The following is a 26,193-nucleotide window of genomic DNA, read 5'->3' as shown; positions in this document are numbered from 1 at the left end:
GTAAAGTTGGCTCTCGCGCTCTCCAGTGTCCTTAAGCCTTAAGTCACGTTCCATTGTTCGCGTCGTTCCTTCAAGATCCTCTCACACCGTAGAGAATCCCTGTTGTTCTATCGCTTGTGCTTTTTAGTGGTGAACGCCATACGAATTGTGCGCCATGTTCGCGCCGCGAGCAACACGCGATCCACCGGCTATTGTGACAAGTGATACGTTTTTTTCATGAACAAGTTGGAGTGTGTGCGTTTAAATCCCATTCTGGATTACACTGGCGGTGTATGTGACTACGTACTCTTGCCGTTAGGAAGGCAAAAGTCCAGTGGTAGTAAACGACGAGGCGAAAGCACGCTGTGGGATCGTGGAATGTGCGCTGACAGGTATCCACCACCGCGCCGTCGCACTCGGAATTCACTATGCGGTTCTAACCTTTCTCTCTTTCCTTATCCTTAACTCGTTACTTCCGTCTCACTTGTAACAACGTAAGACTTGCGTGTTTACGCGATCGTCCACCTCTCTTTGCTCTTTCCTTTCTATCTTCTTTTACCTTCATTCTCTTTCTCTCTGTCTTCCTCCATTCAATGATCGCTCTCGCGCCTGCGTTGCGTCGTGGACGCTTCGCCACTTTTGACAGCTGTCACGGTTCAAGTGTGTACAGAGGCAACTCGTTTTATTTTGTCGGATGTCGATATAGAGGAGAAACCAGCGTATTATCGTTCATTATACTTCTTTCTTCTTTTTCGATATATCTGTGTTCTCGTAGCGACAATTCGAAAATATGCTAGTTATGATTCGTGAAATACGTTTTATTTATAGTTATAGTTACAATTTCATTGATAAGATTCGAAAATAAATTAGTTAATTTAAATATGTGACGTACGTACGTTCTCAGCAGCGCTAGCTGCATAATTTCTCAAATTTAAGGATCAATAGAGTATGGCAAAGTTGCGTTACATTTACTTTATAGAATTAACCAGCTCTTGGTATAGTAATATAACTAATCTATTTATGACGTAAATCAAACATCTCTATTGCTACAATGGACAGAAGGATTAATTTTTTCTTGTTAGATGTTAATCATGCGAATATTGTTGGATTACTAAACACATCTGCAGCATAAAACATGTTATGTAAAGTGAAAGTGGCTACAGAAACGTGTTAAAGGTTGCGATACTTGATGCAAAATCATATATTGTAAATCCAGGTTATTGAACGCTTGATTTACCCTCTGTTGTCTTATCAAAGAAACAAATAATCTATCATAAAGTAAATGTTCCGATATATTTCCTCAAAAATTGAGGAATCGATTCGAAACCAATTAACGGAAGTACTTAGCGAAAAGATTTTATCGAATACATCATTCTTAGCCCTTGGTTCTTTTGTCGCTGCGCGTTTGACTGCAGCTTTTAATGCTTTCGCTTCCATACATTGTAGTAAATTAAGCGATAACGTGTAGTAAATAAGTATATGTTTGGTCGGAACTATTAAATAAAGAATTCCACGTGACGTGGCAAGTGGAATGAAACAGTTCATATCCTTTTTCTTTGAGGTTGTCCGTCAAGGACAACTGACAAATGTCACGAGAATGCTGCACAATCTGAGACAGTCGAATTAAAACATTTGTTTAAGTTAAGACGTTAGTTGGCTATGTTTTAAGTAAATTTCATATGTACGTCAAATATGCATGATCAGTCGTTTTGTAGTAGTAATTATATCTGTAAAATTTGTGTAGTGTAACAATTATTATGTCGTGAATGATTGATATCATTATATCATCATACTATGACTACGATAGGGAATCGACCGATAATCATTATCTAAAATTAGATGCAGTAATTAATTTACCACTAATGTTCTTAGTAACGTTACAGAAAATTGTTTGAATAAACCATGAAATCATTACTTTTGAAGCAATAGGCTCTGATAGATATTGATTTCTTTTTTTTGCTTTGAAAGATAGTGAAGCATTAATGTGTTGCGGCGTTACGGAATCATAGTTCAGAATTGAAAAGTAGTTGCAAGAGTAGCAAATTTATCGCGTTGAAAGTAGTGGGTAAAGTAATTTATCATTCATGTATATGGCAATATTTTACGGATGTAAAGTAGATATTTTCAATTTAATTATAGTTTTGTTTCATAAAATGAGATGTGGAGAAACTGGTGCGTAAGATAATAATTGAGAATTACTGTCGTAAAATGAAAATTGTGCATAATTTATTGTTCTTCTTTATATATTTCAAAAAATTATTCAAAATATAAGAGAGAAGATATCTGGCTCTACTCTATTAATAAAATTATTACAAAAAAATAAAAACAACAGTTTTCTTTTGTCGTAGAGAAAAATGAATTGCTGACCATTAATATTATATATTGTAGACTACTAGTAGGAAGTTATGATTATAACATGAATATGTTAATCGATTCATGACCAATATTTATATTAAAATCTTACAAATATGAAAAAAAGATTTATGAAATGCGTCATTTTTTCACATTATTATTTTCCTAGATTTATTTTTACAGTCCTTATAATTAGGAAACGATGCGTTATACAACATGAAGCAGATTGCATATATATACCCTGTCTAAGTTCTTAGAGTCCTTTTGTAAATATAAAGGATCTTGAGCATTCTTTCTTCAAACGTAGCAATTGTTGTCCATCTTGGACAATTTAATAACCACTCAGTCACTCGCATTTGACCCTATCTTCCATATAAATACTCATCAGCTGATTGTAACAAATTCTATAAAGAGCTACTAGGAACACACTTGTTTGTACAGAACTGCGATCCGCGTTGAATTATAGCAACTGATCGCATGATCTAGAGAGCACGTACCATATTATATAAGTCGAATGACGCAAAAAGAACGTCAATTTAGAAAATGTTTTTCCATCCCGTGGTTTGTATCGGGTATCGTCCCATGCGTCAGTACTCTAGATCGAGTACCGTTTAAGCACGGTATTATGCGCTCCGGCATCCTCAATCGTGACATAAAACATTGAACGTTCGCTCAAGGATCGTGCGTGCATTTTCACCTGTGGTTTGTGCATTTTCCGCTGAGTCTCGCGGTAATTGATACAATTGCATTCAACGTAACTTGGTCATTAAGCGAAGTAAAGCAGTATCTTTTAAAATATCGAATAGACATTTTCTCGTTATCCGTTATTTCTTTACAGTGTCGTTTAATATTTTTCTTTTTTCCCTTTATGGACGGTATAACGTTTTCTTTTCTTATATCAGTTCTATTGTGTTTTTATTTTCATATAATTGTACTAAGTAAACCTTCTGTCTTTCGTGTCAATTATAGTGTTTTGTTTATCGGTTATATTATGTAGATCTTTCAGAGATAAATCTAAAAATATTATCACACGATAACCATATTTTGTATAAAACGTAAAAATATTGTCCTCGTATCTGAACATGAACCGACTGTATAAACCAATATAAACTAATCTTAATGAATACGTTGTCGAAATGCGGAAGGAGTTGCACCGGAGGAAAATGATTATTCCAATCATGGATCGATATAATAAAACGCAGCGATAATTACAGAAGGTGACAAGGTATTTCGATTTCTTTGGGAAGTGGATTTTCTTTTCCAGCGTCCGGGCGTTATGAAATTACGAGCACGCGTATCGTTTTTCAGCTCGTCCAGCCGCAATAAAATTTCCTGGTGCTTTTGGCGATGTTTCAGGAAGAGAGAGCCAGCGAGAATCGCCGAGGGGCGACAACCTCTCTCGATCTTTATCCAATTACGCATGCGTAACTTCTGCTGCGCGCGGAGATTCCGGCGCGTCGCGTTGCATCGCGTCGTTTAAATCCCCGGCCCGCGGTAATATTTAACGTTACACCACGTGCAACAAGGTAGATCCGTCGTCGTTTCTTTCGTGCAGCATCGTGTGTACGTGTACATACGTGTACTTACGAGCGGCCAACGGATTCCTTCGTAGATCTTTACGGTGTTCGTATATCAGTGCGTGATTCTTCGAGGTTGATCATTACACCCACGCGTTTCTTTCGCGCGAGTATTGTTTTTTAATTAAAACACCGTGAAACCTCGATTTCAGTGGGCGGTGAGAGGCGTGAGAGTAAATCGTTTCACGGTCATCGTTGAAGGGATCTGCGCAGAATCGATCGAATCGAAATTCCGTATTTGTTTAAAATAAATTGTATACGGGATCTTGCAGCTTGTTGTAAACAGTTAGAACGTTTGTTTTGTAATTTAGTTTAATTTATGAAAAGAATTTTATTTTTTTGCGTTTAATTGCGTTAAGTAATTTTGCGTCTTAATGCGTTTGTTGCATATTGCTTTAGATAAAAAACATTAATGAACAATTTAAGATATCTAAAGATTATGCAATCCTCTATTTTACATGAATAAAATCATTACATGTTACTTTCAAATTTACATTGAATAGGTAATTTCACGATTTGAATAAATAAGTCGTTTATATAAGTAAACATAACAATTGTACACTGACATGGGCTTGTGAATATAAATAATAAATTAACTAATCATTAAAGAGTTAAATTATGTAGGCGATACAAAAATAATCAGTTATGAATAGTAAAAGCGTAGAAATGGAATTCAAACCTAAAAGTTAAACATACCATTAATGCCACAGAAAATGTACATCATCTGTCCATTTTTTGAAATAACGGTCGTACCACTCGTATCTCGCGTTTCTTTGGACCTGTTGGTCTATTAACCACAGTAACGAGAATAAATAATTCCGCACCGTTTCGTTATTTGCTGCAAAGCAGAAAATTGCGTCACTGAAATTATACGCGCCACGTAGCTACTACTTACTCCCGCCTAACGATTCCTCTAACGGGCATTAAATTTCACCTATAAAGCGTACTGTTCATTTTCTACAATATTACCGGCTACCCAATCGCCGTTTAGAATTCGAAAGAGCCATTGAAAGTTCCGCGAATCGCTACGGTTCATAAACTACTGACAAAGTCTTCGTGATCATTTCGATTCTGTGCACGCAACGCCGCTTCGCAGGCTTAACAAATCACGCATCTTTTCCGTTACGTAATTTCTCACGAACTTCCTTTTTTCGCTATATTCTTAATCTTTGTTTTTCTTGTATAAGCACATTTTTCATATCAAATTTGAACTAGTTAAGTTGCATAATACGTGTAGATATTTATATGTAACTGTTGTATAATATGAATATAGAATATGTGCATACATATTGCTTTTCTTCTTGTGTCGTTCTGTAATGTCCTTATATCGTTCTATGGCAGTTACTAAATCTTTGCTTTTATTAAGTGTTTGGCTTCGTTAGATATAGCAAAGAGATATTTAAGAAACTCGGAAGAAAAGTAGTAGAAATGATATAATCATTAATTTCAGAAAATCGTAGATAAAACTATACTTTAGTAGAAAAATTCGGTATGTTTGGGAAGACTTTGGGAATTTACAACAAAGTCTTATAGACACATCGATACGAACGTTGCGTATCGTTTTCATTTTTTTTGGAAAAAGTTCCTTCCATTTTTTCTCCAAGTTTCTTATTTAATAGAAGCGTCAAAATATGTAAGCGTATGAATGGAAGTGCGTATTCACTGTTCTAGAAAACGATGACTTCGTAGCGGGAAGGGTTCGAGGGCAGAGCATGAGGGTCGGCCAGGAAACGCGGAAAGAACGTTCACAGTTCGGCGAAGCGATTAATGACTGTCAGTCACCGAACACAGCTGGACACGTCTCTGTCTCCACCGGTTGGAGATGAGCACGAAGGAGCTGAATGCGACAACGTTGACGACCACAATGACCACGGCCACGACGCTCACGTCGTCCACGAAGCTCGATGTCGAGGCCGAGGACGACGAAGAGCCACCGACCACGTTCGAAGCATTGGATATGGATCTGGTGAACGGACCGAATCCGTGGCTTCCGGCCTATGGTTTCCAATTACAGCATCGTTCCCATTTTCAACCTACGCATGAGGATCTACGGACTAATGGTTCGTACTGTTGCTATTTCACTTTCTATCACAGCTTAAACTTCAAACAATATACGAATTTGAACTGTGACCATCTGTTTAGTATTACGTCAACGAAAATGTATAATATAATATTTTCTCAGATACAAATCAAATTAAGGTATTAAAAATTCCGCATTGAAAATTTTACTGTGCTTTCGATATTTTTGTTCTCTTTGCTTCTACAGAGATCGCATTTGAAAAAAGTGAATGGTTAATTACATGTAGATTTCTCGGTTTTTGTTTTACATGAACTTAACATTAGCTTGTTCGCATAAATTCCGAGCCACAAAACGAGAATATTTTCCTTCCGTTCTATGATAAAGTAAAAGTGATAGTGACGACCAATACTTTCCGAACCAAACATAGTATCTTTTATCGTAAACGATTGATCCATTCAAACACGCGAGCCACGAACATTAGTAGATTTAAAAGAATCTTTTACATACAGGTACCTTTACCTTGTTAGTTAACAGATCGTTCTTGTCGATACCATTGATCTGGTTGTAATCTATCGTAAATATCATATTAAACAAGAAGCCTCGTTATTTATTATGAGTTCCAGAAGCCCTCTATTTGTCTACGCTCTAGATATCGACGGAGATTTGTATCATTACCGCAATTTCCATTGGATAGAAAATAGCGCGAGTTTGAATACAAATCACCTGTTAATGACTACAGTTAATGTAGGCTACTTTCTATAACCGTGGGCTAACGTGTGAGAGTCAATGAAAAACTATAAATACCAGCTACCTAGGTGTCGATCGTACAGTTTTCATACTTAAGAAAAATACTCGATTCTTTGCAAAATATATAAAGTGTTATTAAACACATATATATAATAATAACAAACATATACACGCATATAGAGCGCTGCAAAATTGTAGAATTTAGGAGTAAGATAAATTATTGTGTAAGATTATCAATCACTTGAAAGATTTGAAAGCATGATAATCACTAGACTAAAACGTTTACTAAGAAAATCTTCTATTTTCTTTCTTTATTACATTCGGGAAATTGTTCACCTACTTTAGGAAAAAGTTAACCATTTTTGTTTTGTCTTTCATCGTTATGTTCTTCAAAATATACGTCTAAGTCTAATTAATTATGAGGTAATCATCGTTCTACAAAATATAACAGTCTATTTGGTGCTCTGTAAGCATCAACAGATTCATACCAGTCGATTAACTACGATCGATATAAACAAAATTGCCACATTGAATGCACGTTAAGAATGATTACCACACAAAGCACATGTTATTTCTTTGATTCGTAATCACAGGTTACTCGAAGGTGTGCAACAATAGTGCCATATATTCATTCATTCGTTGTTTCTTTCTATATTCGGTGCGATTAGAACGACGCGATGTGACACGTAATGCGCGCGAAAGGAGGTAGATCACCGATTATTTTTGTGCAAAGCGACGGATTATTCACGTCCGTTGCCCAGCTGCGGAACGAACTGCGGCAACAGGCGTCTGCAACAGGTGGTTCTCTTTTCCATCGTGTTGTATAGCTCAACGTACCTCTGCATTTTGCACTTGTGCAAGACAAATTGCACGTTCCCGTAGGACGATTTGTTCTCATAATGGTCATTATGTCTAATCTGTTCGTTTTACGCGAGGAAAGAAAAGAAAAGGAAACACGTAGGTTAACCTCTCTTTCAAAATATTATGTTTTATATTATGTTTTCAATATTATGTAATATTATGTTTTCAATATTATTGAGACATGCGTTAGATTTGTTTTTCCGTGTAATGTTTGATTCACACAAATTGAGATTGGTACATGATATTATTGTTACACGGCCATTTAATTTAGGAAAAAAAATAACATTTGCCATGTTTTTTATTGTTTGTGATAGAAATTAAGAAGTTAGAGAAATGGTGGTAGAATCTTGTAATTCTAAATCTTGTGTGCTTTTTGTACTTATGAATTTATGATAGAATTTAGATTTAGACGATGTCTCAAATGTTAATGCGAATGACACAAATTTTTGACTAGAAAATTTTTTACGTGGAAATATGAATTGTAGACTTTGGAAGCATTTTAATTATAAAATATCTTTCATTAGTCGTCGCAATTGCGAATATATGTACATTATTTTAAGAAAGCAATTTTCTTGTCTAGGAAAAGATTATTTTGCAATACGTAAGACTGGAAAACAAGAATTTTATTAACAATTCACATATTATGTAGTTCTTCAGATCTCGAATGCTTCCTTTAAGAGATAATTATTATATCAGGAAAATGTTTCATAAGTTGAAAAACAGGTTTATATATGTAGCTCAAATAAACAGTATTGCATTCATAAAATCTTGAATTAAAGCATGATTGAATATATACGTCACCGCGATTCAAGCTATTTATTAATTACCGATTACGTAATCATTTCTTTGGAAAAATCGGACGGATGATTTATAAAATATCACAGGAAAACAATATTCTTCAATGCAACATTACCTGAAATCAGATCTGCGATGTACAACGTTTCTTTGTTATTTAACAATTGATCGGATTAATCTATGTACAGTACATACATACAGCACATACAGTATAGGGCAGTAATATTGTGTAATATCGACTGTACTAAATCTTTTTGGTGTATCTTGGGCTAGAGTCGGTACAAGTTGTACGAAATTTAAAAAATGAGTTTGTAGTACAAATGGAACTTCATAAAAGGAGGAAAATTAATTTTGTGAAATTCAATAATAAGGATTGATAATTTGCAAGAGAAAAAGTATAATTTATGAGAAATGAAAAATTATTGTCCGGTAACGACCAATTATTTAATTTGTAGGTTTTCCATCTAAATGATCAATAATGTAAAAAAAGGACATTCAGATTTACCATACACACTTTTATTCAAATGTCAGGTAATTATTTACAAAGCGGTCAATATTTCAATTCAAAGTCAATATTGTGAACAACTTTTCCCTGTACGTGTTACCGTCACTCAGCTTTAGTTTCTGAGATACTGGCAAAAATCTTTAGTTCAATTTACGTTATTTATTTACGATTACACTTCATTCTGTGATAGACGGGCGGATGCCCCAAGGCAGCCGCATTTTTACTCCATAATCCAGCCGAACTCATTTTCGATAATCATTTCCAATTTTCATATGAAAGAAAAATCAATGGCTTAGGTATTTGTTTCCAAACTATGTTACATAGGATTGTTATATTTATTTATTTATTCAAATGAAAGTAATTATTAATGTCAGGTGAAAAACAGTTGGAACTAATATTAGTCAGTACTGTAATCCGGTCGGTACCGCACGACTCTCTCCTATATGTACATTGTACATAATATTATCTATATAAATTAATAGCGCGTGTGTACTATTTATTAAGTACATATAACATTCAACATAATATATGTATAAATATGTTGCATTTACGTATTTTGTATTTATATAATGTTCAATTAATCATTTTAATTGCTTAAATAATATTGACTGCTTATAACTAAATAATTTTAATCATATCATTGCATATATCCATAAATATTATTCGTATTTCAATGCACGAATGTTTATGTACATTTTATTTCATAATTATCAGTTCTTTTTGTTTTTTGTCATTTAATTTTGTTTATGATATAAGGAAAAGTTGACTAATATGTTAGCTACTTCTAAACAATGGTTAAAAAACAAAAAGTGGTAAACAAACAGAGTTGCATGATATAGTAAAAAATTCTGTTATTTCACAATATGACTTCATTTATCTATATATAAATATCGTAGAAGAATAAAATTAATTGAACTATGTCAATTCCAAATATTGCTTTTTAATTTAGAAATTTATTTATATTCGTATTTAGAATTAAATTTTACTTATACCAAAGCATGTATAACAAAGTTTAATATCTGCCTAATTTTCTAAAATAATAGGACTTTCATTAGTTTGTTATTTATAATCTGTTTGGTAGCGATTAGCGGCTTCGCTGAGTTTAAGAATATTTGTAAGAATTCAAAAGATGAAATCATCGAATAACGAGAATGTTATAAGCGATCCAGGCATGTAATAGTTGATAATAAACCAAATTATTCACATTGTCAAAATATTATGGTACAAGTGCAAGGACGAAATTTCGCGTTGCTTCTTGCCGAACACGAATACACCTGTTCCGATGCAATCAATAAATTGCAAACACAATATACACCATGCTATGGTGTTCCTCTGAAACAAAAAATTATTTCTTATAATATAATTATCTTATAATATATAATATAATATAAATATTATAGAATATAAAATAATAGCCCAGGACACTACAGTAGCAAGTTAAGGATTAAATTTCCCGTAAATACATAAACAATTTAGTTATAACTCACTAATTACATACGATACACATAAATTAAAATAGGATATCATGTTTGTTTCGATTATCGAGTATATTTCATTTCACCTTTAATCTGTGCAAAATGAAAAATGTTGAAATTTGGTATAGCATAGCTAAAGAAGAATAATCTGTGAAGAAGTACAATCTATTTGACATAACTTGAAAAATATTGTAGAATCTAATGAACATATACAAAGAGTAAGTTGCCTTATCTTTCATGTAATTTGGACATCGTAGAACGAAATGCAGCAGATATGCAAATGTGAGGACGAACATGGTTGGTACAAGATTTTATAGAAAAAGGCAATCATTTGACTCTGTACCCGTAAAATTTTTGTACGACAATGAATTTTTTTGATTTGATGAAGTCCATGTCATTTTCTAACTAAGCAGTTGATTGTTTGAGAACATTCACGGTTACCATTTTTAGCTCTTTGATAATAATTCGAATTCACAATGTTAGTTGCGATAAAAAATCTCACAAGTAGAAAACGACTTTGCGGAAAAGTTTAATAGAAACCATCATAAGACACGTTCTATTCTATATACATAGACAAATATACGTAGACTGTATGACAATATTTCATAAAAATATGTAACTACGTATTATTCAAATACAGATCGTTAGTATTGATTAAAAAGTGATTAACCTGGATGCATTAGAAACTGTGAGAAATTGGATACATGTCACTTAAATTTCAGAGATTACGAGGGAGAGAAAGGGAGAGAATCAGACAGACAGACAGACAGACAGGATGCATTTGTATTAATCGATAAATTTATGTTCAAGTATGTTATAAGAATAATGATAAGGTACATGAATTATATCACAATTAAAGATACTTGATTTTCAATGTAAAAAAGCAAATTTTTCATTTTTTATGCAGCATTTGAGACCTTAAATTTGTAATAGAATTGTTGGACCTCATTAATATACTAATTGCCATAGTAACATCTCCATTAAAAATGAATTTTACATTCTCATAGTTACGATTTTAAAATTCATAGTTTATCAACGAATATTTGTGTACATTGTACATTGTATATAGTTCACTGCTTCTTGCCTTTAGTAGCTTTATTGAAGGTATTTTCATTTCTATTGTCATGTTTGTCTTTTATTCTGCTAAGCTAATTAAAATCATATTTTTGTTATTGAAACATACGTTACTTTGATTTCTAGACACAGTGCTAGTGCAGCAAGTGGACTTTCTAGAAACTATTCTAGAGGAAACATCCGACGATCTACAAAGCGATTCCGATCGAAGTGGAACTACATATTGGGTGGGCTCAGACTCTGAAACCGAAAGCGTGATACATATACGGGCGAAGCAGAGATTGGCTGGTAAGAAATAAAACACAATGTGTTAAATATAATATATTCCTCTGACTGATGTGTTTGCCATGTATTGTCTAACGATAAGTCTAAAAATACCAGAATTGTTGGATTACATCGTCGAATATCAATTTGGCAACTAGTCTAAACATGGCGACTGTATATCATTTGTCTCGTTACCTCTTAATGAAGAAATTTTACAGTAGAATTCCAATAAAACGATCCATTTTACATCATTTTTTAATAGAAGCATTTTGTTTTCCTTCTGTTTATAATTTTTGCTTTTAGTTGTGTATTTTGTTATATTATAAGGAATGCATTCAACAATTAATTGTCAAGTTCGATGATTTATGCAATCCGAATGCAGCTATTTTTAATAACTAATTATCGTGTACGTCACGTTGTTGTTCGTTATGTTATACAGTTAGACCACAGCGGAAGTTATTGACTTGATTTATTGAATGATAGCAATTGACTGACTTATTGTTCATCGAACAATTGTTACTTAGTTGTGTAGAATTGAATATATTGATAGACATTGTTGTTCAGATCATTTACTTGAGCGTCGAAATTGAACTTTAACTTGTTAAGAATAAGATTTATTAGTCTCAGAATAAATAGTATTGTTCGGTTATCGGAAGAGTATATTTTTCTTCTCTGAAGAGAAGAGGTTTAAAAAGAGTACAGGCAAGCATAGATTTGGAAAATTAACGAAGAAATGGAACTTAGTGGCGATAGGCGAAGGAATGTCTTTTCATTGATTTTTCTTTCTTTAGGTTGTATCTTAGGTTGTATCATTGTATCGCTGAGTGTTTTAAAACATATACCATTAAAAATAAATGAAAGTATGTTTTTTGTTTCGGAGTATACGGCATATATAAGTATGTATTTTGTGAAATCTCATTCTCTCGTTACTCGGTACTCGAGTTGGTAAACATTGTTCTCCGGAAGTTCACTTTCTCTTTTCAGTTTGAGCCTACAATTCATTGATTCTTGGAGAATGAAACCGTACCGTTCGTAACTGATTCGAAGACAGTTATATCTCATGACCCATTTTTTCCTGTATATCTAATTGCGAACATTTATCATAAATGCATTTGTTTCATATTTCCTGTGAAACAAATATTGTATAAATAGATTTCAGTTTAGATTACAGAAAATATTACATATACAGTTTATTGCTGTTATAAGAAAGGTATAATATTTATTTTTATCCTTTTTCTTCCTTGCAGAAATTAATTCTTTAATTTGTACATATGATAGATGACAGAAGAAAGAACAAAATTTCGAGAATTATTAATTTTATATCATTGAAGTAATAATAATATTAGTAATTGGTATTGACGGAAAAATTTGCTTATTAAGTTAGTTAAATTTTCAATATTCTAATTATTACACCTTCAGTACTATCGATGCATACGTTGCATCATTTTAATTGTAAATAATGCTGCTGACGTAAATACACTCAAATCTCTTTCAACACGGTGCTCTGAAAACATGGCTCCGACATAAGAAAGAACGAATTAATATGTTACAAGATTACTGTATTACATTTTTGTTTTGGACAAGTTATATTTTAAATATTATCGTATAAAGTATTAAGTTATATTTTTGAAGAAGTAAACATTTCTTTCTTTTGGATAGTATTCTCTGTTTTATAACAATTTTTTGATTCACTAATATATGGTGGTAAATACGGCTAACAATTTCCGCAAATTTAATTTTTGCAATTTCTAATTTTAATTAAATTAGATTAAAATATTTTGTGAGAAATGTTGCATTTCAAAACATCATTGTTAATGCAAATTAATATTTTTGTTGCCCCTTACTAATTTTTATGGTTGAAAGACTTGACTTCTTGAAGAGCTAATACTCTAATTAGAAATTACACGCCAATTTACCTATAATATAGCAATAGAATACAATTTAGCACGAATCTAATGATATAATCCTAATTATGGTATAACGTTATTGATACAACAACAACTACTGCTAATTACAACAATTGAGATAATTAAGATAAGATGAGATAATTAATCCGACTATCTAAAAGCAAAAATGCGAAAAAAGGTTAGAAAAAGATGTAAAGATAAACTGCGTGATTGAAATGATACAAGATATAAGAGACTTATTTGTAAGTTTTAGACTCTTGATATCGAACAAAGAAATACTACAATTGAATTAATAAAAATTAGTATGTATTAATACAGGCATAAAGTATTCTCGCAAGGATCTTTTAATACGTTGCCACATGTTTTCTGCAGTAGTTGCCAACTTAAAAATGATTTCCTCGATATGGTTGTTTTGTGGCATTTCTTATATTACCCCTTACCCTTCAGATGTTGCCTGTTATTAAACACGTTTTATCGTTCTTCGAACTCGATTTAAGATTATTCTCCTAGCGGATTCCTTCGGCTATACGACTGTTGCAACGTATCGGTACGCCCGGTTGTCATTCCTCAGGCGTCATGTAATTTCTTGCAACAGCGGTCGTTCGTTAAATTTGAAACGATTTTTCATCCATGTCCAATCGATGGAGAATCATCGGTCGAATCTTGTTACAAATTATTTTACAATGAATCGCACTCAGCATAAAAGAAACATGAACGTTCGATTTTGATTCGTGTATCTTTACATGTAATTGGGTAATTGCATTTCAAACAATTAATGGTCTACATTACAACGTTCATTTACAACGTCCATTTACAACGTCCATTTACAACGTTCATTTATAACGTCTCCGCTATTGTCCTCACACCAACACCGTTAAGTGTATTATTAGAAGCTGAAAGGTTCATAGAAATGTTCGTTGTGAAACTATTAATCGTTCTTACTAATTAATGTTGTATATGTATACGTATTTACGCAGTATCGTTGCAAGTAATTGTGGATTTAAAGTAAAACATTAATATTTTGATGCTACTGATATACATATTTATTGTATATGTACTTTGTTATTGTTTTTTATAATAGAAAATTTTTATTTTCAATACATATATCACAGAATTTTTTAATATAAATACTGGTGAATTTCTCATTTCTCAAATTTGCCAGCGTCTCAGGCTTGAACAAAAATTATGATAAATGTATTTATTATACCATTATTACAAATAGAGCTCTTTTTCTATTTGATAGTAAGATCAGTTGATGTCTACAATTCTACGCATGATTCTCTTCCGCTCCATCTAATATTAGATCACCTTCAATGTGATTCATATAGGATTACCATGAACTAGTCGTTGAATTCCACGTGCATGCAATCATGCAAAAATAAACCGATAGGACAATGCGTCGTAGAGTAAATTCAATTGCTACAGTACGACCTGTAAAGAATTCCAAGCCGACTGACGCTGACGAGATGAGATTCGATCAGATACCGAAATACACGTGCAAAAGCGACTCGTAGCGTTTGTCTTCTTAGATTCCTGGAAATATTCGTACACAATACTCCAAACTAAATTAGAATTTATCAACATTTGCATGAATTTACTACGTTATATTAATAGTAAATTTTCTAATTTTTTAAAATATCGTCTACATTCGTTATTAATAATTCGCTGCTGGAATCACAATCAACATATTTCTTTTATTTATATTTGCTATTAAACTAGTTTTATATAAGCTGTTCATAATTCGACTTAGCATTTTCATATTTTCGTAATCAATAATTTTTTATAAAATAAAGATCATTTACGACATCAAATGTCACAGATTTCTTCTTTATGATCTCTACGAGATAAACGATCAGGCATCTGTCTTGAGTTTGAGGATCACTGCAATCTCCGTTGCTTAGGCTATTCTGCATTCACTTGTGTAGAGAAGTTTGTCGGGTATCAGGGATATTTTGGTCGATATTTAAGCGTCAGTAATTGTAAGCAATACTTTCAAAGCAATCGATTTTTTACGAAAGGCATTGAAAAAATCAAAATTGACATTCATACTTGTCAAATCTTATGAAACTAACTGTACTAGTACCGTTGGTGTTATTTCGGTACAAAAATTTTAATCGATGAAATATGGTTAACAAACGATAATAGATCATTTTTCTCCATATAATCGGTGATTATTGTCGGTTATTATTGGCGATTAGAAATACGATAAGAAGGTAGTCTGAGAATTCTCTGGTTTGCGGTCTGGTTTATAAAGTCAAGTCACGGAAGTAGGTCTTCGACGAGAGGAGGCGGCCAATCGTCGCGTTCGTGTCGCTTTTACATGCTGCATCGGCGGACAGTCCTGTGTCGCAGCCAGGAAGTCGTGGTTCGTTCAACCGGAAGCAACGTTTACACGGTCACCGGTTGTCGACTTCGTGACCGTCTACCGACACGTGATCGACGACACGAGGCTTCGATAACGGCTCGTTAATCGGTAAACGACACGTTTCACGACGTGATCCATTCGATCGCGACACTATCGCCGGCGATCGTCCCCTTAATGCTCTGAATTTGCATTTTTATCACCATCGTCATGGCTTTTGCACTGGAGATCAATTATCTACAACGTCGACAGCGTATTGCTCGATTAATCGAGAAATTTGATTTTATCGGCAGAGGGAAATCAAGACTTAAGCTTTGTTCAGATTAGTCGAGTCATTTGAATTCAAGCAACTTTAAGCCATTTTTATCAATATGAACCTATAATTTACTTAGCTCGAACTATCATGCGAAGAATTAAAAAATTTGATGAAGATCGTTTACACTGTGAACTTTTTAACTGTTTCATGTAAACATTGGGGGGTCCGGTTAGTTAAGCTTAAACGACTTTAAGTGAGATAACTTGAGTTGTATGAACACAAACTTGAAGTTAAATTAGTTGAATCGATGCGATTAAAATTTAAGTACCTTATCTAGTTTGAACGAAGTTTGAACGAAACAACGTAGCGAATTAAAGAAAGAACTTAAAATAGATATAATGTGACTTCAAAAGACGTCAGATTTAATTACGCATGTCTTTGCGGTTTTTACGATCGTTAATAAGCACACGCAATTAAACGTAATTATGCCACGGACTTTTGTATGTAGGATAGAACTCAGGGCATATTGTCTCTAGCGAAAACGCAAATAGCAGCTTGAAATGTGTATCTACAAGGTTGCGTTTGCTATATACTTCTCTGTTCTGTATGTTTAACAAATTAACATTTTTACAAATTCAATTTTTTAATGCAGTAATTTTTTAAATACAGTACAGTTCTGTTTGTTCTGATTTTATAAATCTAGTCTCTGAAGCTCGTTTCTTCTTTTTAACAAGTGACAGTAGTAAATTTTATTTTTTACTAGCTACTCTTGGTAAAAAAACAACTTCATTAATTCCATTTCACTGTCATCGAAACATTTTGCAAAACACGAATGCAAATTGGATCTTTCCAAAAATAGTCGCTCGAATGTCGAAAAGTAGAGTCAGATCAGAGCATTGTCTCGCTTTTATTTTCTCGATATCGAAGCGATTCGATTATTAGATACACGCATCGCGCGTACACTACACCTTTTCCCTCGTTATATCGTTGACCGTTTCGTGTTTGTTGCTGATTTCTCGGAAGACGAGAGGCTGGATGGCAGCGGAAGCGAATGCAATTCCGTGGTTCCGAAGAAGAGACGTCGAAAACACAATGGTAACAGCGATCGAGAACACCAGGCTACCTTCGACGATTACCCACCATCACCGAGGTCATCGAGGTCGTCCGCCTCCTCAAGGTCTAGCTCTCTATTGCAATTCGAATCCTTAGAAAGGACCTGTGCCACACTGTCGCCGTCCAGTTACAGCTTCGATTCGCTGGAATATCCTAATCGATCAAACGCCTCTCATCCTGAGAACACGTCGCCAGACAGCCTCGAGCAGGACTATGACAAGGTTTTACCAAACGGTTTTGGAAACATCGTAGATCACTTTTCCAGAATTAGACCTTACCGTAGCTTCGAAAGTCTGGACACTTGTCAAAAGGAAGAGGAGTTTGGTTCTGGTGGTCTCACCAACGGATTCACACCTTTGTACCTGAAACGAAACATGGACCTGTCGAGAACACGTAGCAATGGCTACCACCGTCCAAGGTAACGTAAACATAGTTTATTTAATTTGGCAAGCGGTCGGAGTTTTCTTCATGCTACGGTACAGCCTCTGTTGTTTGAATTAACAGGAAATTATGACTATTTATATGTATAGGAGATTTTCCGAACAGCAGAATATTCATGTTTCGTTATAACGATTAGATTGTATTTCAGAAGGAGTAATATAATAAAGCTTCATTTACCTAAAATCTATTTATTGGGACGAAATTAAGTGAAATTCAAAGTTTCATACAGTCAGGATATAGATCATTTTCGTAATACCGATCCCATTATTCTGTAGGTCTATCTTCTGACTATTCCAATGCTTTATTATCTAAGAAATCAACAAATTTGACAAGGATGTTTTTTGTTACGAGGCCCTCGATCGACTTGGATTCGTTTCGCGATTGTCGAGACGTGGTCGTAGGTTTTCCTTGGCAACGACTTTCGAGAGCTTGCTACATGACCCTCGCTTATTGACCAAGTTTCCGCAATCACGACCCTTAATAGATTTCCTTGACTTTTACTTTTAATTCGAGAAAGATCCAAAATGACACTCGTGGATGTTTCATCCTGATTATCTCATTGTGTCACGCTTACCACGACTCCACTAGAAAAACTAAATTAGGAAACTAAACTAAAAGAAAGATACGTTGATATCGAAATCTTGTGTAAGTTACCGTTCTGTCAGTTAAAAAAGAATTTGAATATTTCATTTTTCATTTTTCTCCATAGAATCGAACAACTTTCATAAACACTTAAGTCGAAGAGACTCGATGTAGTTGGATTTTTTCACACGATTCAGGGACTTTTGGCACGAGGACGAAGAATACGAAGACGATGTTGGCGACGAGGACCTTGACGAAGAAGATCGTATGCTAAACGACAATCGATCCGGGGCGGAGCTCAAGGATCGACTGATGGTGTTCGGCGATTCCGCGTGCAACTACGCGACGTCGCTGGATTATCGGAATACGATCGACCTACGAGAGATCGGTGTCGAGTCGAAAAGGGACGCACTGTTGGACCTGAAATCTGGCCAAACGGCTGTGTCGAGTTCGTTTCGCCTGCTGCAGACTAGATTAAATATAGCCGGCAATATGGCGCACGGCCGTAACAACATGGTCGCCGATCATCATCATTACCACCATCATCAGCTGCAGCAGCAGCTCCACAGTTACGAGCAGCACGAGCAGCACCAGCGTCAAGGGTGGAGCAACGAGGAGTGCTTTAATTTTAGATTCACGGATAAATCTCAAAGCGCGCCCAGTCTGCCTAGCAGCGTCATCGAGTCCGCACACGGTCCACATTCGTTGGCCGCGTACGCATCCTCATCCAGAGCGACCTTCTTCGTATCCACGTCGAATTTGTTCGAGAATTATACAAGGGTAGCCAGCGTGCCCGTCGATTTGAATCTCTGCGGTGTCCACACGACGCACGATGATACACGTTACTCTCCAGTGAATTTGCACGAGCATCACGAAATGGCGGAAGTCTCCGTTGTTCAAAGTAAGAAGCGACTGGAAAGCAACGAGGAAATTCGACAGAACGGAGGCGAGGAGAGTGGACAAGCGAAGAACTCGTTATCGAGCTCGGTCAGAACGCAAGCCTCGCAGAACGCAATGGTAGATGGCGAGATGGACCGCGAGAAAGCGGAAGAAGAGCCGAAGGAAGATGAGGAATGCGTAGGAGAGCACTGTACAAAGCCACGAGAGATGAAACAAGTACCTTCGACGGTGAAGACGCAAGATCCAGGCAACTGTATACTCGACATGGCGATTGCTATGGAGAACGACATCGATTCGGTGGATGCAGCGATCAAGCAGTTGAAGCGCGAGGCCGTGGAAGTTACCTCGAATAACACCAATACGTTATCTGGTATCGATGGTATTCAGAGGACTCCTTCCGGTAGACAGCGACCGTGGAAGGTAAAGAACAACGCGAGCTACGAGTTGGCTCAGCAATTCGAAATCGACGAGAGAAATTTCCGATCGAATAAATATCGTAAGGAGGTTGGTAACGATGGTGAAAAATCGCTGAAAAGTGGACGAAAACGAGTGTCAAACAACGCTAGTTACGAGCTGGCCCAACAGTGTGATTACATCAAGGCTCTTCAGTCTTCCAAAAGTGGATTCAGGCGGATGGATGCGTGCGACGAGTTGGAGGAATCGATTTCAGGACGATCCTCGCTGCTCAGAGTTTCCGATTTGGTGCAACAAATGAGTAGTAGCTCGACATCGAATCTACCGAGCTACAGCGAGCCGTATTTGGATACCAGGAAATATTCAAAGTCCGCGGAAAATATTTCCACGCAGTTCTCGATAGCTCCGTTCACCAGGATTCCGATTAATCAGCTGGGCCAGCGGCTCAAAAAACAGCAAGAGGAAACACTTTTCGGCCAGATAAAAAAAAACTCGGATCCATTTTCGGTTTATGGAGGCGATTCTAACGCCCGTGTTTTAGTAGACGACGAAATAGATTTACCCTGCTTGGAAACCAAACCCGTAGGAACTTCCAGCCTGGAGAGGGGCGTACAACGCGAGGAAACAAGCGTCCAGAAACCTCAGAAACCTTTCACCCCGGAACGTGAAAATGTTGATTCAAACGCTTCCTATAAAACCGCGACTGCGGACGCGATTTCAAAGGACACGGATCAAGATACAGCGAACGAGACGAGCTGTTCGAAAAGGTTGTTCATCGGTGATTTCTATCCGGAAAAAATCGTGCGGTTGCAGCAACAAGAGGAGGGCCGTTATGTGGATTATCGGCCAGTGGAAGACGATCGTGCGGTCGAACTCGAAATCGACGAAAGTGGCGGCAAAAACGAAAGTTCTTCGATGATTCGATTATCATCGACTTCGTCGTGCAACGGTAGAAACAATGGGGAACTGTTGTGGAGAGTCGTAGTGGAAAAGCAGGCCGCGGAAAAGGATGCTCCTGTGAAGAAGGCTACGAAGGAGAAAGAGGTGGAAGAGGAGAAGTTACAGTACAAAGTGGAGAAGAACGAGAGAGAGCAAAAGAAGGTGGAGAAGGAGGCAACGGAAGCAGCGAGGGGACACACTGTCCACGGTGTTCATTGCCCCCCACCCAACGGTAGCAGCAACAGCGACGGCCTGGAACTTGGTGAACGGAGTGGGAATCCAGCGGTGGCCGTGGCAGTTGATACGAATCATCGCGGTGTTCGCGACAAACGTCACGAGGAGAACGCGGTGGCAACAACTGCGCCGGTTAGCGTAGACGACAGGCACGAGGGCCACGCGACTATGTCGGCCACGACGACCACAACGACACCACGTCCGTTTGTCGTGGCACCCATCGTCAAAACCGAGCCATCGGCGGCGAGATTCCAGCGGAATATGGTTGTCGACGCGTCGTCCGCGACCACGGTGAAGGAAGAGCGGAAAAAAGGTGGACTCGGTGGATTTCTCCAACGATTCTCGAGGCTTCGGTTCAGTGGTAGATCGAAAGTGCCGCGATCCGAGGTGCAGAAGAAAAGTGATACGATCGGCCAAGTGAATCGCGCGAAGGTGACCGAGGAGAAGGTTAAAAAGGAGCCGGACTATATTATCATACCGTTGCATCCTACCGAAGAGGAAAGGCAGAAACAAGACCAGAACACAGCTGCGGAGAGCAGAATAGACACCACCGGCAATGACAGAATTGTCGCCGACGTTCAACGAAGTTCCTCCGTTATAAGGTGAGTGTTTGATCTACCTTTTCCAAAAATCGTGCCGTATTTCGTCAACGAACCGTGAATATATTCGTTCTGTTTTTCTTCTATTTGCACCGGGCATCGCTTTGCGCGTCGATCGCGTTGACTTTGACCTCAACGATTGTTTACATGGTTTCGCGCGGGTATATGGAATATAGAGGTAACATGAATCACGGTTCGTGCCGCCTTCTATGGCTTCTATACGTAAACATTTATCTCTCCGCCGGTGGAAAATATGTCGGCACCATTTCAGATTCTAAATACCATCGTTTATTTAATGTTCCCGGTACATTGTACGAGAAGACAACGAACGAATGTTGCGGAGGTATTCGCACGCGAACAACAATAAACTTTGCGTCCGCGAACCGTATTCGTGGTCTGTAACCGAATCTCGGCTGCAAAATCGCGCAGACGTTGCTCGCAAGCTTATAACGTAATGTGTCTTATATAATTAGCGGATTATGAAAGGAATTTGATACATACATATCGATACGCGCCTTCTGTTTCTACCTGCTGTGTTGTTGCCGCTGATCGATGTACAGTATTGTGCAAAACTGATTGGATTACTACTACTAATTCTCGCAATAGCAAAGAAATATATTTTTAGATATTAATACAATAGCATTGCTAACGGTTATTTTAAATTACTTAATAGCGTCAAAGTTATTGAAATTTATTGAATGTTTTTATTCGATTATCAACGATGTGTTACGATACCCATAAACAGACGGACGGAATTTATTTCCGTGATACGTCTCTCTAATAAGCAAGTGGTGGAAAAGAGGTCAGCGATACTAATCAAGTTTTCGTAATAGTAGTCAGAGCCGGCGAACAGCTGCCAGAGTAACGCGCCACCCACTTTTCTATATCTTCTCCATTCGAATTAGATTTCACTGGCGGTTGATCCTCGCTTTTGGTGACGTCCCGCAACGGGATGCTAAATCTATCTGCTATTTATTCACCGTTTATCAACTGTCGACTTGTCCATGCATCGTCGTCTCTAATTTCTTTCTCCATCAGGCTTCTCGTTCGTTCGATAAATAACATTTCACTCTCGTTCGCGCGTACATTCCGACCATCGGCCCCTTCGATTCGTTTCTTTCCCCTATGCGCGCGAGCACATGGATGAACCAGTTCGTTTCTCTTAATCGGATTTCACTCTCGCCTCGTTCCTCATTCCGTGTCGTTTCAACGTAATTCGATCTAATTGCATTCTGTAACAGCAAACGCCGTCGTTTAACCTTTATCGTATCCCTCTTCTTCTAACGAAGCATTTCCCTCCTGGAACCTCGATGAAGAATCAGCTAAAGAGGACCGGAGCGTCTCGATAATTCATAGAACCCGAATACGGGATGTTAACAGAATCCAGGAGTTAAGGAATTCAGCAGAGCGTTCCATACACACTTGTCAAGAGTATGAATAAAAAAAAATCACAAAAATCAGATATTGTTTCTCATAAGTTGTTTAAGAAGAGATAATTGCAAAGCCAATTATGAAAAATTTTAGATACGTAGGCTTACCGACAGAATAAGAGATAAACTGTGAATCATTTGGACTCGATCAAATTACAACGTATTTGTGTTTAAAAACAGGCAGTGTTTATTCAGTCTGTTGTCATCTGACGTTAGAATAAAGACATAATATTCGTGCGAATATTAAGTTGATGATTGTAGAACATAAGGTTGTCATAAAGTCACAACGAGTCTTTCGCTTTCTAGGACGAGGATAGTTGACGTTAAGAATTGTATAAAATACAAAACAAACATTGAATATTTTACAAATTTACGAATGATTTTTGGAGAAACGAGGACAAAATGTCGTTATCATAGAAAGTACAAAGTTTCTATCAAAATCTGATTAGTTAAGGATTAAGAGCAATCAAAACAGATTTGTAATTAAACTTTGAACAAATTTACCCTGGTTCTAATGGCATTGTAATCACGTATCCTATTTGTGCATTACACATACTTTACGGAGCATCACGGGGTTCGATTTGATATCTCCGGCAATTAATTTTAATCTCCATCACGACCCTTGTTCGTTAACGATTCATTTCCTTCGTAGTACGATGATCGCACAAGCGGCCTGTTCCCTTCATTCAGTATCGTTTGCTTCGACCAAAGAAATTTTAGGGAAGAAATCCCTCGAATGATCGCGTGGTATTCTCTATCTGGCTGGTTTTTGCCTTAACTCCTCCATTACTCGATCCACATATTGAGGCCAGCTTCTCGGAACAGCAGGCGTAACCGATCCCTCTTGTTTAGTTTTTACGAACATTCGTTTTATCGCATGAAATTTCATCGAATCAGCTCTTTTGTGCGCTTCCAGCTCCACTTTGATTCCGTTAGGTCACTCTTTCACTAGTGCGTTCTTTTTCTTCGAATGTATATGTGATAATGAAAATGTAAAATTTTATACTTTAACGTATACGTTAATGAATCACTTTATGCATGTACGTGAGGTTTATAATAAATATGCGCTGAGTATATTTTCTTGCTATAATAATAGCTTGTTTTGCTTTAAAAAAAAATTTTGTTTCAATATATATATAAAAGCGAGATTAATGGATAATGAATAATGGATAATGAATCGACATTACGTATATTTTCAGGTACTCTTCACGTATTACGCGACATACATTTTCTATGTGATGTCGTCTTTATAAATTTAACATTGTTTAGCAATGACGAGTACGTTAAAATCATAAAGTATTTCCACAAAAATAATCCCAAAGAACATTCAGGTCAGGAGATCAGTTCATTGAATAGCAGAGATTCGATTTAAAAATTTAAATTTCGTTTCACATTAATTGAAAAATATAATACGTACAGAGATTAATACAACATGCAGCTGTTTCAGAATTGGTTTCAGAAGCATGTTGAATAGAGACATTTATTGCATTCGTTAAATACTACATATGATTTTATAGACTTAGATTTTTCTTTTGTAACGTTCTGTAAACATTTGTAAACATCTAGATTCTATGATTCTCAAATTATTTGGCAAAGGTCTGCACCAAACAAGCGGCATATACTTGCGTAACATCGAACGTGTTGTTCCCGATGAATTATTAGAAATGGACATTTAAGAATCGAGTTAGATTCATCTTTGTTTTTAGCGGGTTTCTCATACTCTGGAAACGCCTTAGGAACGACGTGGCCGAAATTTGGATAAATAGGCCACGTTTCAGCTATAGCTGAATCTTCTTTCGAGAGATCTATTGCGTTTCTACGAACGTAGCTATGGTATATTTCAAGGTGTGACTTCAAAGCTACGCTTTATCGAGCTCTTGAGTAATCGTGACGTGTCGCTGTCTCTTTCTGTAGCGATTAAGTAAACTTGATACCACCAGTGTAATGTTGTGTAATATCAAAATTGCATTACCCGTGATTCGAGATACCTTGTGAATAGAATGAATCGAATTCTCACATTCTGAACGGCGCGATATACGCATACATATATACATATACATATGTATACATACGTACATACATATATCTCTAGCGAACAGTAACAACAGAGAAATTCTGTTTCACATCGCCTTTATTACGTATCTAGTAGTAATATGTAGTGTACATAAATAAATAATTAAATAACAAAACATTAGTTGTCATTCTATTTGCGTTTTAATAATGAGTTCTTTTAAGTTGGAAATTATCCAATAACGCTTTCAAGAAAGTACAGTTTATTCAATGAAGTGCATAGGATAATTGAGAGTGATTTTCTTATAAACCTTACAGTTTGTACAACTTTAAGTAACCGTTATCTTCCGTAATCTTACGATGAATTGAATTCAGCGATATATTCCATTCCAACTATTTTGAGTTTGATATAGTTAGTTAAATGAAATTTTATCAGAAATGATTAAAAGAAGGTTTTGGGTTCGAAGTTTAAAGAAAGTTGACTTTTTTTCTTATATCTTTCTGCGTCTCTCGCAAATGTAAAACATGCATTAAGGAAAATTACAACCTGATAAATAGAACGGTATAGCACGATATTTGTTTAGCTTTTCTCGTCGATCTAATAGAATATTGACAACAAACGGCTAAAAAGAAAAGGAAATAAAAGTAATCGAAATATTATCAATGCTCTTTTACGTAACGAATGAAGAACAGAAGCAGAAAAGGTTGACGAGAATTCCGCAAGCAAACGATTAGGCATCGCAGCACCTCAAACGACTTCCGGACTGGTGCTGGAATGAAATAAGATTAATAAGACTCGTGAGGCCGGTACACCTACATGCATATGGGTATATATTTAACCATAGGCTCGTTGGTGAGCGCATGATTCGAGTTCGTGACATCGTACGAAGCAGAAATACATACATATGTATATAGCAGGGTGAAGGAAACCATCTCTTTGAACAACGTCACGCGTAGAATATATATTTTCATACGCGCAAACTTTTTCACTTCTACTCTACCATATTCACTATGAAACGTCAAATGGCAATCTAAGACATATTTTCTGCAATCGGTCACAGCTAAAAGTAATTTATACCAAATGGTCGCACAAACATTTCGCGTTTCCTGTCTTAGTTTCGATCTTTCTTTAAATTGTTATAGACTCGATGGAAACAGCGAGTGCACAATTTACTTCCATATCGTTAGGCGAAAATACGCGTTTTACGATGTTTTCTCGTCGGTTCTCGAGCGCGATATTTTCAGAATTCGAAACGGGTACGGCGCGAGGATTTCGAAAATATTTCTCGACCATCTCCTAATTTTAGAGAAGGCGTTCGACGATACTCCATCATTGCTTCGTTCACGATTATAAATA

General features: G+C 36.3%; 1 protein-coding gene and 2 long non-coding RNA genes across 15 annotated transcripts in view; 1 reads left to right on the top strand and 2 right to left on the bottom strand.

Annotated features, from left to right (window-relative positions):
* The window catches only part of LOC126916134 (uncharacterized), a 74,311-nt gene that overhangs the window by 1,446 nt on the left and 46,672 nt on the right, over positions 1 to 26,193 (top strand). For 9 of the 13 annotated variants that reach the window (XM_050721563.1, XM_050721560.1, XM_050721564.1 and 6 more), the window contains exons 1-5: positions 228 to 371; positions 5,580 to 5,968; positions 11,512 to 11,673; positions 17,198 to 17,705; positions 18,508 to 21,399. In XM_050721563.1, the coding sequence (XP_050577520.1) occupies positions 5,731 to 5,968; positions 11,512 to 11,673; positions 17,198 to 17,705; positions 18,508 to 21,399 (3,800 nt within the window). In that variant the 5' untranslated portion in view covers positions 228 to 371; positions 5,580 to 5,730. Of the gene's footprint in view, positions 1 to 227; positions 372 to 2,887; positions 3,557 to 5,579; positions 5,969 to 11,511; positions 11,674 to 17,197; positions 17,706 to 18,507; positions 21,400 to 26,193 lie in introns of those variants that run through there. The other 4 variants (XM_050721558.1, XM_050721557.1, XM_050721559.1 and 1 more) reach the window with 4 other exon arrangements.
* Positions 2,476 to 5,095, bottom strand: LOC126916183 (uncharacterized). The gene is made up of 2 exons (XR_007710477.1): positions 4,605 to 5,095; positions 2,476 to 4,113 (listed from the first exon to the last, which is right to left on the bottom strand). It is a non-coding gene; the product is annotated as an uncharacterized LOC126916183 (long non-coding RNA).
* Positions 17,901 to 18,512, bottom strand: LOC126916191 (uncharacterized). The gene is made up of 2 exons (XR_007710486.1): positions 18,383 to 18,512; positions 17,901 to 18,312 (listed from the first exon to the last, which is right to left on the bottom strand). It is a non-coding gene; the product is annotated as an uncharacterized LOC126916191 (long non-coding RNA).

The sequence above is a fragment of the Bombus affinis genome, chromosome 5, assembly GCF_024516045.1.
Source record: "Bombus affinis isolate iyBomAffi1 chromosome 5, iyBomAffi1.2, whole genome shotgun sequence".
In the NCBI taxonomy this organism is placed as follows: domain Eukaryota; kingdom Metazoa; phylum Arthropoda; class Insecta; order Hymenoptera; family Apidae; genus Bombus; species Bombus affinis.
Note: the sequence above shows the minus strand (reverse complement) of the source record. Positions and strands in the feature narration are given on the sequence as shown.